General features: G+C 42.0%; 1 protein-coding gene across 1 annotated transcript in view; it reads left to right on the plus strand.

The window, feature by feature from the left end:
• Positions 1–8,017: 8,017 nt before the first annotated feature.
• Positions 8,018–17,444, plus strand: part of MCF2L2 (MCF.2 cell line derived transforming sequence-like 2) — a 184,171-nt gene continuing 174,744 nt past the window's right edge. Inside the window, exon 1 of the mRNA XM_057400402.1 lies at positions 8,018–8,634. Coding sequence (XP_057256385.1) covers positions 8,532–8,634 — 103 coding nt within the window. The 5' untranslated portion in view covers positions 8,018–8,531. The remainder of the gene's footprint in view (positions 8,635–17,444) is intronic.

Below are 17,444 nucleotides of genomic sequence, written 5' to 3' on the forward strand. Positions count from 1 at the left end.
GCTTAACAATGTTACTGCTTGCTCATGCTTATTGTACTTGCAGTGTACAAGGGGGTAGGTCAAGCTGCTTGCTTAACAATATCACTGCTCGTTCATGCTTATAGTGCTCACCGTGTACGCTAGAACAAGATATAAGGACATAACTATTGTTAAGAAGTAAGGACCGTGACTTGATTCCCGTCCTTTGGATGCCTAGGCCGGCTGAAATTGGCTCTGCGCTTTGGACGATAACCAAACCTCCAGGGAGTATGCTTAATGACTAGAGGTAAAAAGCTCAGGCTCGAGGAAGTTTACTTCCTCTTGAGACCCTCACCCACGACCACTAGGAGGCACTGTGCAGGTGCAAAGGACTTCTTAGCTCATTATAACATGAAGCGGGGATAGGACATGAATATGTATAGGTGTGTTGTGCAACCTAATGTATATGTATAACTTTAGAAAATAGATGTAAAGGGGAAACAATGCTAAGGTGCGCATGCCTTTTGAGGAGCTATCCCCCATGCGCCTCAGCGCCGAATAAAGCATACCTCCTTTACAGCTTTTAACGAGTTGTGGAGTCTATCCGCGCATGAATGCGAGCAGCTCTCCCAGGTGTATGGGCACAGGGGTTTCTTGTGCAAAAGCTACTAGTGAAGGAAAAGCGAATCCTTTTTGTTTTCACATTACTTCTAGTAATCTTCATTACAGTAAAGCCAGGGCAATAATGAGTGGTGTGATTGATGTGACAGTTCCCTTTAAATAACAAAACCTCATCCTAGTAGATTTGGCAGTCATGATGCGTCCCCACATCTTAGAATCATAGAATCATAGAATTGTTTGGGTTGGAAAGGACCTTAAGATCATCCAGTTCCAGCCCCCCTGACATGGGCAGGGACAGATCACACTAAACCATGTCACACGAGACTCTGTCCAACCTGGCCTTGAACACTGCCACAGGTGGAGCATTCACAACTTTCTTGGGCAACCCATTCCAGTGCCTCACCACCCTAACAGTAAAGAACTGCCTCCTTATATCTAATCTAAACTTCCCCTGTTTAAGTTTTAACCCGTTACCCCTTGTCCTATCACTACAGTCCCTAATGAAGAGTCCCTCCCCAGCATCCCTATAGGCCTCCTTTAGATACTGGAAGTCTGCCATGAGGTCTCCGTGCAGCCTTCTCTTCTCCAGGATGAACAGCCCCAACTTTCTCAGCCTATCTTCATATGGGAGTTGCTCCAGTCTCCTGATCATCCTCGTGGCCCTCCTTGGGACTTGTTCCAACAGTTCCATGTCCTTTTTATGTTGAGGACACCAGAACTGCACACAGAGTAGAGGGGCAGGATCACTTGCTTCGACCTGCTGGTCATGCTCCTTCTGATGTAGCCCAGGATGCAGTTGGCTTTCTGGGCTGTGAGCACACACAGAAGCTGGCTCATGTTCATTTTCTCATTGACCAACACCCCTAAGTCCTTCTCTGTAGGGCTGCTCTGAATCTCTTCTCTGCCCAACCTATAGCTGTGAATCACCTGTAGCTTCATGCACTGTGTATCTGCAGCTTATATGCCCAATTGTGTATCAGCATTGTGGGTAAAAAAAATGAAGTAATTCTGCTGCCAGCAGCTGTATATTGTATGGTTACAGATGTTCTGCTTTACAATTTCACCTTGGCTACTCCTGGGCATGAGGCGCAGCCAGAGTGGTCTGGGCAGCCATGGTAGTGATTACCCAGAACAGAACGTATGCAAGGGAAAAGAGAAGATTTGGAATGGTCTCTATGGCAACAGAGGAACAGTCTTTGAAAAAAAGAGGTACGGGAAAGAATTTAGGCTGAAAATACTTCATTGTGTCAGTGAGGCAACTCTAATCTTTGTCTGGACAATTTTAAATAAGCTGTTTCCTCTCATCTGGCATTCATTGAAGCATGAAATCCAGATCATAGCCTTATCAGCAAGAAGTGCCTACACATATAATTACTGAAGTTGTCTTTTCTAGATGAAAATACAATGCCTTTTTTATATATTTTTTTATCCCACTGTGATTATATTTGGTACTTCTAAGTCATGATAACTTGGAAATGGTAAGGATGGAAAAGCAGCTAGAACTGATTAGCTTGCTTTCTGAAACTGTAAAAAAAGCTTCATTCTCTTTGGTGGTCTAGATTTGATCCACTCTCCCTAATTGGGCCACTTTAAATATACCTGATATTTGAGCATTTTGTGAACTATGTATGAGTCTCAGGTTCAGTTCAGCAGTGGAACTTCCTGTCTGCTACATGAACTTAACTTCATAAGACAACTTTTTGTGTCATTAACCAAAGTTAAGAATTCCAGAAAGGTATAATGAAATGCAAGCTCCTCTCTCTTGGTCCCTGTTTTTCTCTCCCTTTCCCTCAGATATCCAAGGACTGAAAATTCTGTTTGCTCTATTCTACTGAATTGCATTCACTCACCATCTTAAGGTCCAACAGATCAAACTCAGAAATAATGAGTTTGATCGAGTCATTCGCTTGACTATAGTGTTTCCCATGGCAAAGACTGTTTTCACTAGCCTCATCAGTGCTCCTCAGATGTAGCCCATAGCAGCTGCTGATCTAATGCACAGAAAGGCCAGTTTAAAGATGCTAATCATTTGGTGGATGCTGGATTTGTTTTCATATAAGACTATTTATTTTAATTTATAAAACTATACAACCTATGATGTGTTGGTCTTTAAGAAATATAGTATGCCAGTGGCAGATGCCTCATTACTGATACTGATTGAAAGCAACCTTCTTCATTTTCATTATAGCCAGATCCTCCAGCCACACTTGAACCCTAGTATCTTTCAAGTACCTCAGATCTAGTTTCACAGTTATCCAAAATAGATCCAGCAGCTCAGTGAAATGATCCAATTCATTGCACTACTACTACAAAAGACAGGAGGTAAAAGTGGGAGCTTGTGTTTGGATGGGTAGGGACTACATTGTTTGGTGGCAGGGCAGTATTGAACTGCCAAGGCAGCTTGAACTGACCTAAATGGAAAGTCTGGTCTGCTTCTTTCCCAGTCTTATGTCAGCATTTGTAGGTGTACAACTATGGCATGAGGGTTCAAGAGCTCCTTTGGTGGTAAGGGGTAGCGACGGTAATAGGACAAAGGAATTGATTAGGGGGAGGACATCTGTCTTTATAAGTTACTCTGCCTGCTGCCCTGGAGACCTGGCCATGCCTTCATCGATCTAGACCTTCATCCAGTTGACATTAATGCTTTCTGGGTGATGAGTTCGACTTTTTCTCATGACACTGGAAGTGGATAAGTGGCTTCCTTAAAATAAACTGCATAGAATTTAGGAAGTAAACTGACTCTAGAAATTACAGGATCACTGTCCAACAGCTTTGTCAAAAATTCAGGCTTCGTTTTAAAAGGGGAAAGTGTTGAAAGAAATGAATGCAGTACAAATAGGTATATATGGATTTTCTTCAACGATTAACGCAAACATTTGTCTAATAACTTTCAGCATTGGAAGACTTCTCTCAGAATTATATAAGCAACACAGATCAGACTGACACTGGTAGGTTTCACTGTGCAAGCTGCGTAAACAAGAGAAGGTTCAAAGCAAGATGGCAAGAATGTTGAAAGGTATGAATTGGGTTTTTTTTGTTTGTTGTTTTTTTTTTTTTTGTATGAAGAGATAGTAGCTAGGACAGCATTCGGCTCAGCTCAGGAAAGAGTGCCTGAGGGTTGTGATCACTGTACAGAATGTCATGGCTAAGATGGATACTGTGAATACGGGTTACTCATTCCTTCTCAGGAACCACAGTCCTGAAACTGAACTATCAGTCTTCAGATTTAAAACCAAAAGAAGTTTGTCTGTTTGTTTGTTTTCACACAATGCATTTTTAAATTCCAAATCTTGTTACTACCAAATGTTACGGCTATCAAATTATAAATAGATTAAAAAAATAACTAGGCAAATTCATAAAGAAATGGAGTGTTAAATATGACCAGGCAAATGCAAACCTGAACTCAGAAAATCCATGAACTACAGATTGCTACAATTTGAAAGGGGAATACTAGAGGGGAAGTCTCTCTTTAAGTGGCCTGTTTCCTACACTCTTTCGTAAGGGTATATTAATTGTCCTACTCACAGATGGGCTACTCCCCCAGTCTATGTCAGGACAGCTTCTTCTGCAGCATGGACAGTGAAGGATTGATGTAACTGATGGTGACCAAAAGGTTTATGATGGGGAAGGAAAAAAGGGAAAGGGGCAGAGAGCTTTGCTAAAACTAGTGTCTTCAGTGGGCTCTCTTCCTTCAGAAAGGATGTTAGATGCAGTTGTGCTCCTTTTAAAGTAAAGTAGCTGAAACAGCATCTGAGGCAAAGCAGGTTAGGCTTTGCCATGCTTAGGCAGGAGGTTAAGTGTGAAGGCAGAGATCCAGGCATGGATTGGTAGCTGTGTGCAGGAGAAAAAGTGTACATACAAGTTTCAGCAGAGTCCCAGATTTGTCACTGAGCTGACTGAGAGGGCAGTGGAGAGCCAGGGAACAGCCAGGAAAGCCCTGGTCATGTGACCCTTTTAAAAGCTAGGCAAGAGCCCTGTTGAGTGAAATGTTCTAAAATGAACAGAAATAAGAAATCTTGAAATATGGAGTGATATGTTCCTTTACTACATAATTAATGTTACAGAAACGGAACAGAACTCTGTGTGCCATCTTTGTAGGTATGCATCAAAGAACTATCTGACTCATTTACCAGTTTCTTCTGGTAATGGAAATGTGCTGCAGATCTGAAGCATTACCATAATCAGTCAGAGTGTTGACAGTGTAATTGTGTTTCTTGATTGTGCCAATAGTGTTAGAGCTCTTCCCAGTGAATAGTAAGGCCCCAGCCTTTGATATGGGTATCAGACAGTCTACAGACAAAAGTTAAGGGAGGAAGAGATATGATACAAAGTTGCTTGTTTACAGAAGAAGAAAACTGGGAAAGGGATTCTCAACTTTTCTGTTATTCTATCATCCTGATTTTTTTTTTTTTTCTGGTATGAAAGTGTCTTCAGATACAGTCTGTACATCAGAAGGTTGTGACTGTATTCTGAAAGGAGATTTTCTTGAAAAACTAAGAGATGGATAAGCCTATAAAGGTTACGTAGGACTAGGAAAATTGAGATAATGCTGTGAAGGAGATAGGCTAGTTTCGTGGGCAGTCTAATTCTGATTTTTAATAGCCCTTTGTTTTCAGTTGGCTGAATGCTTTTTAATAACACAAGAAAGAGATATATAGCTATGTAAGATAAAAAAGAAGGAAAAATAAGATTTTCGTTGTTGTTATTTTTTAAAATTTTATTTCTGTGAGAGTGTCTTCTTCCACCTGGCCAGGCCGTAGGATCTTGTAAACATTTTTTGTTTGCAGTGTGGAATTTACTATTTATTTAAATGTCTTACCGTGGCCTCAGCTGTTTGATTCAGGATCGAATAAGTGGCTGGTGATTTGTCAGGCTGTCACTCTATAGAGAAATCAAATTCTTTTGCCCGTTGGCCATCATTTTAATAGTGAATCATGGTGTTCATACAGCCCTGCTTGTGCCTGAAATGTAAATCATCATCCTCTCTACCTCTAACACATGTGTAACAGCAGGGGTTTTATCTTCCAGAAGGTGAGTCTGTATTTGTGATAAAAGTGCTGGCTCAACTTCATAAATATTAACAACACTGGAAATTGTTACCAGAACAGTTATGGGCTAAGTTGCTCCAGCATCTTTGAGCTATTCCTCAAGCGACATGCGCAGGTCTTTCATTTCTCTCTGTCTCCAAGAGCTCCCTGTAGTCCAGGTTCCCTTTTAGCCCCTCTTAACTTGGGTCTAAAACTGTGGATTATCAGCACTTTTGCAGTATTTCTGACTTGGTTGAATCCCTGTGGCTCTTCTATTTGGGAGTTTGTAATTGCAATTCACATTATGGACTTCAGCCTTTTTTAATGCAGACACCACTGAACCATGGCAGTGTAAAGAAATAATCCCATGACTGGTAAAATGGTGGCATTTACTGTCCCATGGCTGCATCCCACAGCCCTAACATTCCCACCAAAATAACCCAAATTTTCCTCCTTTTGTTCACTGTAACTCACATCATAGGATGGCACCCTCAACTTGGACTGAATCCTATGAAACCCACCCCATTGTATAAACTGGGCAGGGAGCAGCAGCAAAACATAATTATTCAGTATCTGCTGCATGCTTTCCCCTTTCAGATTTTGTACAGTTTTCAGTGTAAGAAAATTTTCTGTAAGAACTGATTTTCTGAAAGAACTAATTTTTGTCTCCTGAATTGGATTGCAATTTACCAACAGGTTCAAAAGTTATTGAAGGTATAGTGGAAAACTGGAAAGCAGACTAAGCCAGCAAAACCAAATAATAAAAGAATAAGAATCTTAAAATAGCAAAGGTACATGTGTCTGCAGTTACTGATGCTGAATAACTATGTTGGTATAGGAACATACTTTCTTAAGATAACGGAGAATTAATATAGCTCTTAGCTGTCCTTGATGTTCTTGAACAGCCTTGCTGCAGGAGTAGTGAGAGCAAACCATCTACACCACTTTTTGGTGGAGTTTATTTCATTTATGAATGGGATTTTACAGTGTCTGCCTGCAGAAAAAAAAAAAAATCAAAACCAAACCAAACCAAAACACATTAAGTATCTGGAAATATGATGACTTTTCTAGTCCCATGTTCTTACCTGCAAACTGTAACCTCCAAGAGCAAAATAAAGCATCCCAGGTCTTTCAGACCCTTCCAAAGATTATATCTGCTTGTCAGTCTTCTTCCCATATGCTTTTATTTCCTGATGATGGCATCTCTTTCCTGGTTGAGGGAATCCTTTTAACATTAGTCAAGGTCTTTATAGTTTGAACTTTACTGCACAGATGGGCAGTAAAAAGAGGATCTCAGGAAAAAAAAATGTTTTCTGCTTTAATCCCAAAATGTTGGCAGGTGGGTGGCTCTGAAGTCATCCTCACCACTTGTTTTCAGGAGACTTGCTGTTAAACTAACTCAACAGAATTACACAGGAAACCTCTCAATACAGTTGGTCAAATATCCAAAAATGAGGACAACAGCAGAGAGAGTCAGGCTGGCTTGTAGGTCAGCCAGCTGATTATAGGATTTTCCCATTACAGAGGTAGATAAAACCTTTTGCAATTGCAGGACTGATGCGGTAATTGTGCTGTAAGATCTGATGAACTCCCAGGGGTATTTTACAGCTCCAGCTTTGTGTATACATGTCATGTTCTTTGACATGTGTGGAAAGGTGAACCCAGGGAAAATCCTATGGATTCCAGAGAAATCTGGAATTAGAGCTGAATCTGTTCTGCAGAAATAGAGCAGAGTTTTCAGACAGCTGCACTCTTCTCTATTTTATTTCTTCATTTTTAGATGTATAGTAAATTTTCCAGGAGTATCTTGCATAGAGCTTCAGGTAGGCTTCAAAGGAGGATGCAAAAAGAGGGAAAGGAGACATACAAGTCTCTCTCATGCTCTGCCCTTTCTCACTTTCTTGCCTGCCTCACTTTTCCTCTTCTCAGATCTCAGCTGGGTCTGTAGCTGGGAGGGTTGATGGAGCTCTCCTGTAGCTCAGCAGCCAGCTGCCCTATGGCAGTCACGCATCTGTGCAAGGCTCAGCTGTGTCCCTGGCACCCAGGGCCAGCTGCTCCCCGCAGACGTGCTTATGTTCACCAGTGCCTCCCCACGGGCACAGCTGAGCAATGTGGCCACGATCGCAGCTAAGTCCTGACCACCCAGGGCTAATTAATTCACCCTTCTTGTACATGTGCAGCTGTACAGGGTCCTGTGGGCTCGGTAACACCAGGATTCTGGGGATACTGTCCATTCAGGGGGGCAACAAAATCTCTGGCCACAACGCCCCTGAAAAGCCCACAGACTCCTTTGTGCGCAGCAGCCCCATTTGTCAGGCAAGGGCTTTCAGAGAGGGTGGGAGGAGGGTCTCTGGGGACATTGCAGGGTTCCACTTGGGGACAACTTGCAGGGTATCTGGGCCCCAGGAGCCAAGGGGGAGCACAAGAGGCTGTGAGTGGGTTTTTCTCGACTCCAGGCAGGCTGGTGAAGAGAGTATTGCAGAGCAGCTGCTGCTGTTACTGCTCTCCTGCCAGCTCCACTCCTCCCAATGCCATTCCTACCTCCAGGATTTTTCCCTGACTCACAGCATCACCATCCAAAAGTCTCCCTGGAGGAAGGTATCTGCCTGCTGGTTTGTCTCTTTATCCTTTGCCTCATCCGCGGGAGACGGGAGAGAAAAAAGCCATAAGCAATCAACTCGCCTGCTTCTTTTTCCTTTTTTATTTCCCCCCCTCCTGCTCCCTTCCTGTTGCCAAAGGGGGTAAAATCCCCTTCTGGAGGGAGGTTTTCCAGGTCCATGTGTGGACGGCAGGAAATTGGTAGAGGTGAGCAGTCGGAAGAAGATGTGAGAGCTGAAAGGGCTGTGCCGTGGGAGTGGTCCTCGCTTTGTGTGCAGGCGAGGCAGTGAGTGTGCAGCCTCCCACTCTGGGTGCATCTTTTTTTGGATGCTGTGCGGTTCCCTGTGTGAAATGCTTTTTTGGTTAAAAGAGGAAGAGATGTCACATCAGGAGCTCACCCAGAGACTGACTACGGTTATCACCCATGTGGGTAAGACATCTTTTTCTTTAATTGTCACTACATTTGCATAGATTTGGGGGCCCTATTTCCCCAGGAGGTGCTGATGTTCTGTGCAGGCAGGAAGCCTTTGTGTGAAAATATCACACCTGTGCATGAAATAGGAGATTTACAATAGCAGATTGTAAACCCATTGCTATGAGCAACTAGGTACCCTTTTATTGATGGTTTTGTTTGTTTTTCAAGCATGCAGTTTTTTAAAAAGCAGAAACGAGGAGTAAAGAGACTCCTACCAGGAACTGATCTGTGTAAAATACCTAAGCCCAGTCCTTGCAGAAAGGTGATAGAGAAAAGGGAGTGATGGAACGATAGAGCAACAGCAGTGCTGATGTGCTTTGCATTTCCTTGTGATACTGGAATAGCAGCCCATTCTCAGTCTTTCATTGCCACTGATGTTTCAAGGGTTCTGGAAGGTGCTAGGACAGGATCCGAAAAGCTCTTCCATGTCAGGTTTGATTTTACCGTTTGCGAATCTTCAAATGCTAGTGCACACAGGTAAGGCCCTATACTATGCACTGGCATTCTTACAACTCTGCGCTGGCTACCCACTTGCTAGCATTGGGGACCAAACCACAAGGAACCAAATAACCTGAAACTAGCAAGACAGTGGGAGAAGCTGGTGATGAAAATATCAACTGAGAAAAAGATTTGGGACCCTTTTTTTGTTACCTATAGTTGAGTGAAAGCAGATTGTGGCTGTGTGCCATCATGTAAAGACAATATTTTTAGTTGAATTGCATGAGATCAAATTTTAGCTGTCAGTGTTTGTAATGGATTGTGTGTTGAGAATGCCAAGGATGTTTTACAGGTTCATGGAATGCCTTTACCATTTACTTTGCTCAATCTGTATATAAAACATGGTGTGACCAAAATGTGGCTTTTGGAGAATATACAATCAAGATTTTAGACCACAGTTCTTCTTGGGTTTGATATTAGTTGTAGCAGTTGAGCTAGGTTTAAGAAAGCAAATGCATTTGGTAGCTTGCCTAAAGAAAGAGCACAAAAGCAGACTTAAACTGAATAAAATACTTAAGATCAGGTTCCACCTCTCCAAGCTTTTCTCCAAGGGTCAATCTTGGTGCTCCTGGTAACCTCAGCTGGGGTTTGGTATGGGAGAGAGAGTATGATTGCCAGGAGAGCTTGCAGCATCAGTCTGTTTGACCCAGTGATGCCAACATGAGTTGCTTTGCAATTGTACAAATTCAGACTGACACAAAGTCACATGTAATCACATTTTTATTATGAAGATTTGGGTTTTAATATGAGCCACATTCAGATTGACATAATGTTGCATGAGTTCACATTATTTTTGTGACAATTTGGGGTTCATTATGAGGCACATTTAATATTTTTTAGGAAGAGTATTTTAGTGGAACCAAAGAGATTTGTGCATCTCCTGGTTTTCCTGTTAGACTCAATACAGGTCCCTATCATCCATGTTGAGGACCCTCCTTGACATCAGGAGGAATTTCTTAATGGTAACATAGCAATGTTAGCATTTAGCAATGTAGGAAATCATTCTGGACACTAGAAAGATGTTCATGAACCTTTTCCTTGTTCCTTGAAAAATACAGAGGTTTCTGGGTCATGTGGCTGAGGCTAGACAATCTCACTGGTTTCCTGGAGGTCAACCAGCAGGTCAGCCCTACAGAGAGGAATGAAGCTCTCAGATCTTGTTTTAGTTTGGGTTTTTTTTTGTTGTGTGTTGTTTTGGGTTTGTTTTTTTTTTTGTTGTTTGTTTGTTTTTTTTTTTTTTGTTTGTTTGGTTTGTTTTTTTTTTTTTCCATTTCACACTGAGGCAAGAGCCTTGTCCACCTGCTTCCATCAGAGGCGGGTAATCCCACCATTTTCCCAGCCATTCAAGACCTAGAAATCAGAATCTACTTGTGGAGTCTGCCTGCCTTTTTGTAGGTGGTGCTAATTTTTTATCAAATCATGTAACTGGAAAAAGCATCTGTACAAAAATTGAAGCAAGTGATGTTAAAAAAAATTGCTACTGGCTGAAGGAAGAACCCACTGATGATACACCATGTTTATGAATCACACTTTGTAACATGAGTTGCCTTAGCTGAGTCAGCAGTATCTTATCGAACCAGTAATTCCTGTGTGGCTGCAGGGGTCTCTTCAAAGTTCAGTGGGAATCTCTACAGCTCCAGGAAGAGAAAGGGATCTTCTGCTTAGCAAACTGAGGGGATCCCTCACCATGAACGTACTTTAAAGTGTTTAGTATTTTTACAGCATCTATCATGCTAATATTACTGCTTGGTCTGATGGCATTCAAGCTATCTAGAATGTAGCCAGCTCTTGGTTGGGAGCACAGCTCTTGCCTCAGCCAGTAGCAGGAGGGAATAAACTTATTCACAAGAATTGCAAGAGGCCAAACAGAACTTTATAGGAGCACTAAAAAGAAATACTTTTATATTTGCAGCAAAACCTTTATGGGATCATTTTGGCCTGTGTGAAGTAGATTACACACCAGTTTATTTTTTAATGTGTCGATAAGTGTGTCACAAACAGAGTTAATTGCCTGGAGCTCAACTTACCTGTCCTGGGCAGAAGCTTTGATCCCTCATTAGCTGGCTCAAGCTGTGTTAGGCAGTTCATGTACTCGTTTAAAAAAAGCCTCTTAGCCTGCTACAGACTTCACATATAGCTACCTGCTTCATGCAGGTTAAAATCAAAGAACTGAAGTTATTTAACTACCACCACAGCATCTATCTTGGTACTTTTCTAGTACCACACACCCTGACACGAAGCACGTCTTTACACAGTGTTAAAAAATAGACAACCAAATTGGATCTTTTAAATAGCCCTCTGCTCCCACAGCATCTCTGAGATTATTCCTGGTTGCCTTGGTCTGAAGTAATGGAGCCACTGCAGGTGTCTAAGACAGGAGTAATTTGTGAATGCTAGCAGGCTTTCTGCTTGCTATGAAAGATTTAGCACAAAATGTTGCTGTCTTGTTATTAAAACTTCATCAGAATTCTTTTTTTAACTTAACCTACTTTCATTAAACTTGATAGTTGGGAGCTGTTAGGAAACACTCTTTTGAAAAAAGCTTGTCCTTTGGGTAGGTGGGCAAGTGGCATTCTTCTGTGATGGGGAAGGAAGAAGCTTTGCTGGGTGGCATGTCTCGTGCTGGTAGCAGAATTGTTTGCATGTGGGTAAAGTAGAGCTCTTCCAGCTTGTGAAGCCCACCAGAATACGCTTTTGTGCACTTGCTACCCACCCACACTTGGTAGTTGGTTCCCTGAAGTCTGATGCCAGGTTTGCTATGTGTGGGCAATGTCCTGGGCACAGCTACACACAAAAGCACCTCCACACAGTGCCCCATTTTCCTCAGATTTTTATTCTGAAAATGATTTCATAAGAAGATGGAGCTTCCACAACTGACAGCTGTCTCAAAAGGAAATAGCAGAGCTTGGCTCTTCTTTGTTACTAGTGAAGAATTCCACAGTGCATTAGAAGCAGGGTTTTGTTAGAGGCTCCCTTAACTTCTAATTAAGTTGTAAGAGCTCCTCACATCTTCAAATGACAACTGGATCCAGATGAGCTGTCTGTCAGCATCCCTGGTAGGGGAGGCACTGATGTGAATTTGCAGAAGGCAGTACATTGCACAATTGATATATACGAGAAAAAGACCCATGTGTTCATATTAGCTTTCATCTGGTTTTACACTCTTATTTACCCAACAAGAATTTGCCCATCGGGGTGGGGGTGAAGAGAGGAATTTAGGCAACTTGATTGAGATCAAAAGGGAAATCAGTAACAGAACTTAGTTTAGGGTGGGCATTTCAGGGCTTACACAATCTCTTAAAATTCCTATCTGTTAACCATGGTGTGTCAATTCCTACTAATCTTGGCTTAACCACCAGATCTGAGGAGCAGAATAAAATACCTGTGTATGTGAAGAGAAGCTGTGCTACAAACTGGGAGAGGAAGTGGAGAATGATACTGCATCCACTTGGCTGTGTGAGAGGAATTTAGGTCAGCAGAATGGAATAACCCAAGCTGGCGCTTGTCCGAGGCCAATGGCTTAGCACCACAAGACCCAGAATCTATTTTATGCTGCAAAGCCTCGAATAATCTAATGTGTCACAGCTGGATAGATGATTGCAAGGTTTCTGATCTGTGCCTGCCTACAACAAGAACACACAAAAAAGATTTTTTAAGAAATTAGCTTCCAAGGTACCATATCGAATACGTCTTCTGCTACTGTTATGCAAAGGCTTAAATCAAGGTAATGGAAATTCCACTGCCTGCAACAGAAAATTCTTCCCTTTGTTTTAGAGCATTCATGCATTTGAAGATCTTTTCGAACCACTGATTCTACGGCTCTGTCCTACTTACAGTTTTCTGGTGAGCAGCAGTAGGCGATTGGTCTTTTCCACTGATCACAGCACAACAGGTTTCCTTACCCCAACGTAATATGCCAGCGTGGAATGTGCATCTATCGCTGTATTCCCAATGAAACAGAACAATAGAAAACTTAAGAAATATATTTGTTAAATTTGCTTGGGATCTCATGTTAACAAAAAGTGGTAGTGTAGAGTTCCTTTGCCCATTTACCTACATCTATTTAAAAATTGACCTTCTGTGACCATATTATCTGCATCCTTTTTTATGTACCCCAATAAAGCTTTTGAACTGTTGGCCAATTTTTACCTGATTTGGTGAAGTGATGAAGGTCACAAAATATTAAGTTCATGCAAATTATGAAAATAGTGACTGAAGAGAAGAGAAAGATGTAATTAGTGAAAAAAAGGCTAATAAGCTCATTGTATTAGACCTCAGAGAATCCACATGTGACAGTGGCATGGGGGAAAGGAGAGGTAATAACAATTTACCTTTTTTTAGTTTCACAGCTTTAAAAAGCTACTTGGTTTCATCTTTGTTCCTACATTGTGGTTATTAATTTTACCCCATTCTACATGCCTTATTCTGTGCAGATGTTTCACTGGGAACTGTTTAGTAAGGAACTATTTAAAAGTGTTTTGCTAATGCTGCAAAGTTTATGTCTATAAAAAGCAGAAATCAAGCTTTCACAGAAATCCATGACAAATGTGCAGATGTGCCTAGTGCACTCTCCAAAATGTAGAATATTACAAGTTTAAAGCCCACATTCTAACATTGGTTGTTGAGGCATGATCAGAAGTCCACAAGAAATTGTAATGAGGTGGGAATCCAGAACACTAATTTGGCTTTGTCTCAAGGCAAAATATTTATGTAATAGTTTGGCCTGATATTTAGGAAGACAGGTGACTGAAAAGCTTCCTGGAATCAGTAGAAACAGTAGAATGCACTAAGGCTGCTTCTGCTTCAGGAAATACAAGCTCAGAGGGGTTTCTATTCTACATTCAGTCTTTTACTTTAGTTGAATACTTCTTCATATGGGATGTGACTCTGACTCTGTCATTAACAGAATTCAAGAGAAAATTACAAAAATTCTGCAATATCCAGGTGTGTTGCCATTAATAATTTCTCTTAAAGCAGCATGCAATAAGCAGAACCATGCAGAGTTGCACAGAAGTGAAAGGCTGCTTACAGCCTTAGCTGTTTTCTCATTTATTGTTATCCTCCCCAAAACTGGCGGTTAAACCTTGAGCTTTCATTTTCAAGCCAGTAAGATACCAGTATGTTGTGAAGAAAAGGGAATAGGAGTAGCTACCATCCACCATCTGCTTGCTACAGGGTTTTCACACTTCCTACTTACGCATTTTGTGATGGCAACTGTTGGAGACAGGGTACTAGGCTGGATGGAGCTGAGGTGTGATCCAATCTGTCAATCGGTAGGTCACCATCTGTTTCAAAAGCCTCCACATTGCTGCTGTTAAATCTAATGTCTTTCTCTGTCCTTTAGTTTTTAGCCTACCTCAGTAATGGCTTGTAGGTGTTTGTTTCTTGGAGGGGATGAATGGAAGAGTGTTTAACATGCAAGGAAATTATTAAAACCAAGTCAGGATGCAGGATCCAAGTTTTGCTATTAGTACTGGTGGTGCCCATGATCCCTTCCACACCTATGCGCACCAGGCACTGGGTCCTGTGCATCCTTAGAAAGCTCTGCTAGGCTCTGTAGTTTGTCTGTTGGTGTCTGGAAAGTAGTTGTGACTCAAACAAATTATTCTAAGATGCATGTTTCAGTTGCAGTCAAGTCTATATGTGTGCTTCTTGGGTCAGCTCTTCTTATGACTTTCCTGAACTGCCTCTGACTCAGGACTCAGGACTGTATTTCAGACAGTGTTAGTCCTCTATGGCAGTTTTACTACAGCAGAAAGCAGGAACTACTGGCTTCCAGAGCAGGCTTTTACAAAATACTCTGTGGTGGTTTTCTGGGTTTTGTTTGGTTTGTTTGCCCTTTTTTTTTTTTTTTTTGAGGGTGGGAAAGTTGGTTATTAATTAAGAATTAAGAAAGGAAGAATGAGGTAGCCTAGGTCACAAAGAAGGGAAAAGTGATTTTTTGCAGCATCATTCAATGAGCTCATCGACTCATTGACATTGAACAGCTATGGCACTTCCCCCTTTCCTCTTAAACACCCCAGAAGAAGCTCAGTGTCACTTGAAAAGAGTAGGCTGGGGGAATCTCCAGGGGAAAGCAGTATAGGAGGTTTCCTCCTGTGTGAGGTCTCTGGGTCAGGCACAATGAAAGCTGCTGGTGCTGACAGAAGTCATCGCTTGCTAACAGGGTAGGTAGTTGTGACCATTCTGCACTGCTAAATTCCAAGATTAAAAAGGAAATAGGGCCAAAAGGAGGTAGAGAGAACTCCCTGTTTGTTCCCATCTCTGTGGCAGAGGGAAGATCAGATGGCCTCGTTGGAAATTAAACTGAGCTGACGTCTATCACAATTCCGGGCGGCTCGCTAAATACAAGGGCCTTTTTCCACTTTCCTCATCTTTTATTTAATTCCTTTTCTCACCTTCCATATGGGGCCTTAATCCAAGACATCCCCTGAAAGGACATCTCTCTGGGGCAAACAGGTTCAGCACTTGGGAAGCTACTTGCAGCACAAGACTGTCTCAATGTATACAGTATAAGCTAAGCAATTTCATTGCTGTTACTCCTTTCTCCTTTCTGTGACACTGTTTCAGGCTTCTTAGCTCCTGAGGAATGACTTGGCATTCAATCTAGGATGAGCCTCTCTGCATCAGGCTTCGTGACTGTTAAGGTCATTTTAACAGCACAGTGTCTGGTACATGATACTAGCCCCATTTGTATATTTTCTTCTGTTTTTCAGTGCTGGGCTTGTGTTCCAGCATTAGGGAGAAGGTAAACCGTAAATGTTTTATGTTGATGCTGATGTTGTTGCTCACTGGCTGAGCCTCTTGTACCTCACTTCAGAGTTCAGCATCTGGATTTCTCCAGGTGGTCAGCGGGTCAGTGACTGGGAGAAATCTTGAGTTCTCTACAAAGCTGTCTGCTCCTACTCACACAGGAAAATGCTGGAAAATGATGTGAAAGGGATAACATGGCATATGGATCATTATTAGTCATTCAGTTTTGGTGACTCACACTAACCAGTGCAGTACACACAGAAGGGGTTGAAACCAAGGAGCAGTAGGGAGACAGGGTGAAGAAACAGACAACTTTCACAGGCCTAGATGGAAAAATATCACTTGTAAATACCTTAAGTGATCTGTAAATCATGGCAAGGAGGGACGTACTGCTCTGAGACCAGAAACACTGTAAAGAAAACCTCATGTGTTTAGCAGAGGAAAAAGCACAGCAGGCTCCTCTTTGGCATAGGAACATATGTGTAGGGGACAGTTGGTTTGAGATCAAGGTATCTTCAAGCTCCACTGTCATGTAAGCACAACAGAGATAACATCTGTGAATCAGAGACATAACTGCCTCTGAGGAGTCATAGGCTCGTGAACTGGAAGGGAGCCACGTCCAGCACATGAACTCAGGCTGGTATAAGTCTGAAGCAACAATATTTATTCAAGGGTGAAACACACTGTGTTTGTATATGCCCCCTTGTCATTTGCAGTGCAGCATTACAGAAGGCTTATGCCTTTTCAGCAGAGGCCTGCAAATAATTTGGAATTAATGAATAGTCCTTTATTCTGTTTTCTATTAGAATATTCCTTACAATGTAGTAGTGGATGAAGCACTGAACTGAGTTAATTCCAAATTGCAGTGTACCCTAGGACTTAGTTTACAAAGCTGCTGTGTTCTGTCTCCATCTTTTCCAGCCATTTGAGGGATCTGAGTTCTCTACAAAGCTGCCTGCTTCTGCTCACATAGGAAAATGCTGGAGAATGATGTGAAAGGGATAATAACATGGCATATGGATCATTATTAGTCAGAACAATATCCCAGACAAAATGGCCAAGGGAAAGAGAGGCTACCAGGATCAAAAATCCATGCTATCATGAAATAATTGTCTGTTTTGTTTACCAGAACATGCACACAATAGCTCAAAACCAGCGTTACACCTTCTGTGCATTTTGAGTGTTCTTGAAAATGCATTGTTCTGAAATCACTGCTGTCATGAAATCTGAGTCCTGAATCCTTTAGGCAAGTCAAACTAAACAGGTGCAGCCAACGCACTGATTGTCCATGCCACTCATTTCAATATCATTTCCCTGCCTGCCTCAAAGATGAATTGCTCCCACGGTTTGGCTCTGGTATAAAGTACTACCATCTAGTGCCCTCTTGATCTGAGGACCTGGGGTTGTATGGCACTTCAAGGCAGCCAATCCAGCTCTTCCTCATCTTGGCAGAGCTTCCCTGATTTCAGAGCTACATGAATGCAACAGAGGTGAAGTTCTTTGAGAGCTCCATT

This window comes from Pezoporus wallicus, unplaced genomic scaffold (assembly GCF_028554395.1).
Source record: "Pezoporus wallicus isolate ANWC-B61680 ecotype Strahan unplaced genomic scaffold, APGP_CSIRO_Pwel_v1 contig_6897, whole genome shotgun sequence".
NCBI classification, from domain to species: domain Eukaryota; kingdom Metazoa; phylum Chordata; class Aves; order Psittaciformes; family Psittacidae; genus Pezoporus; species Pezoporus wallicus.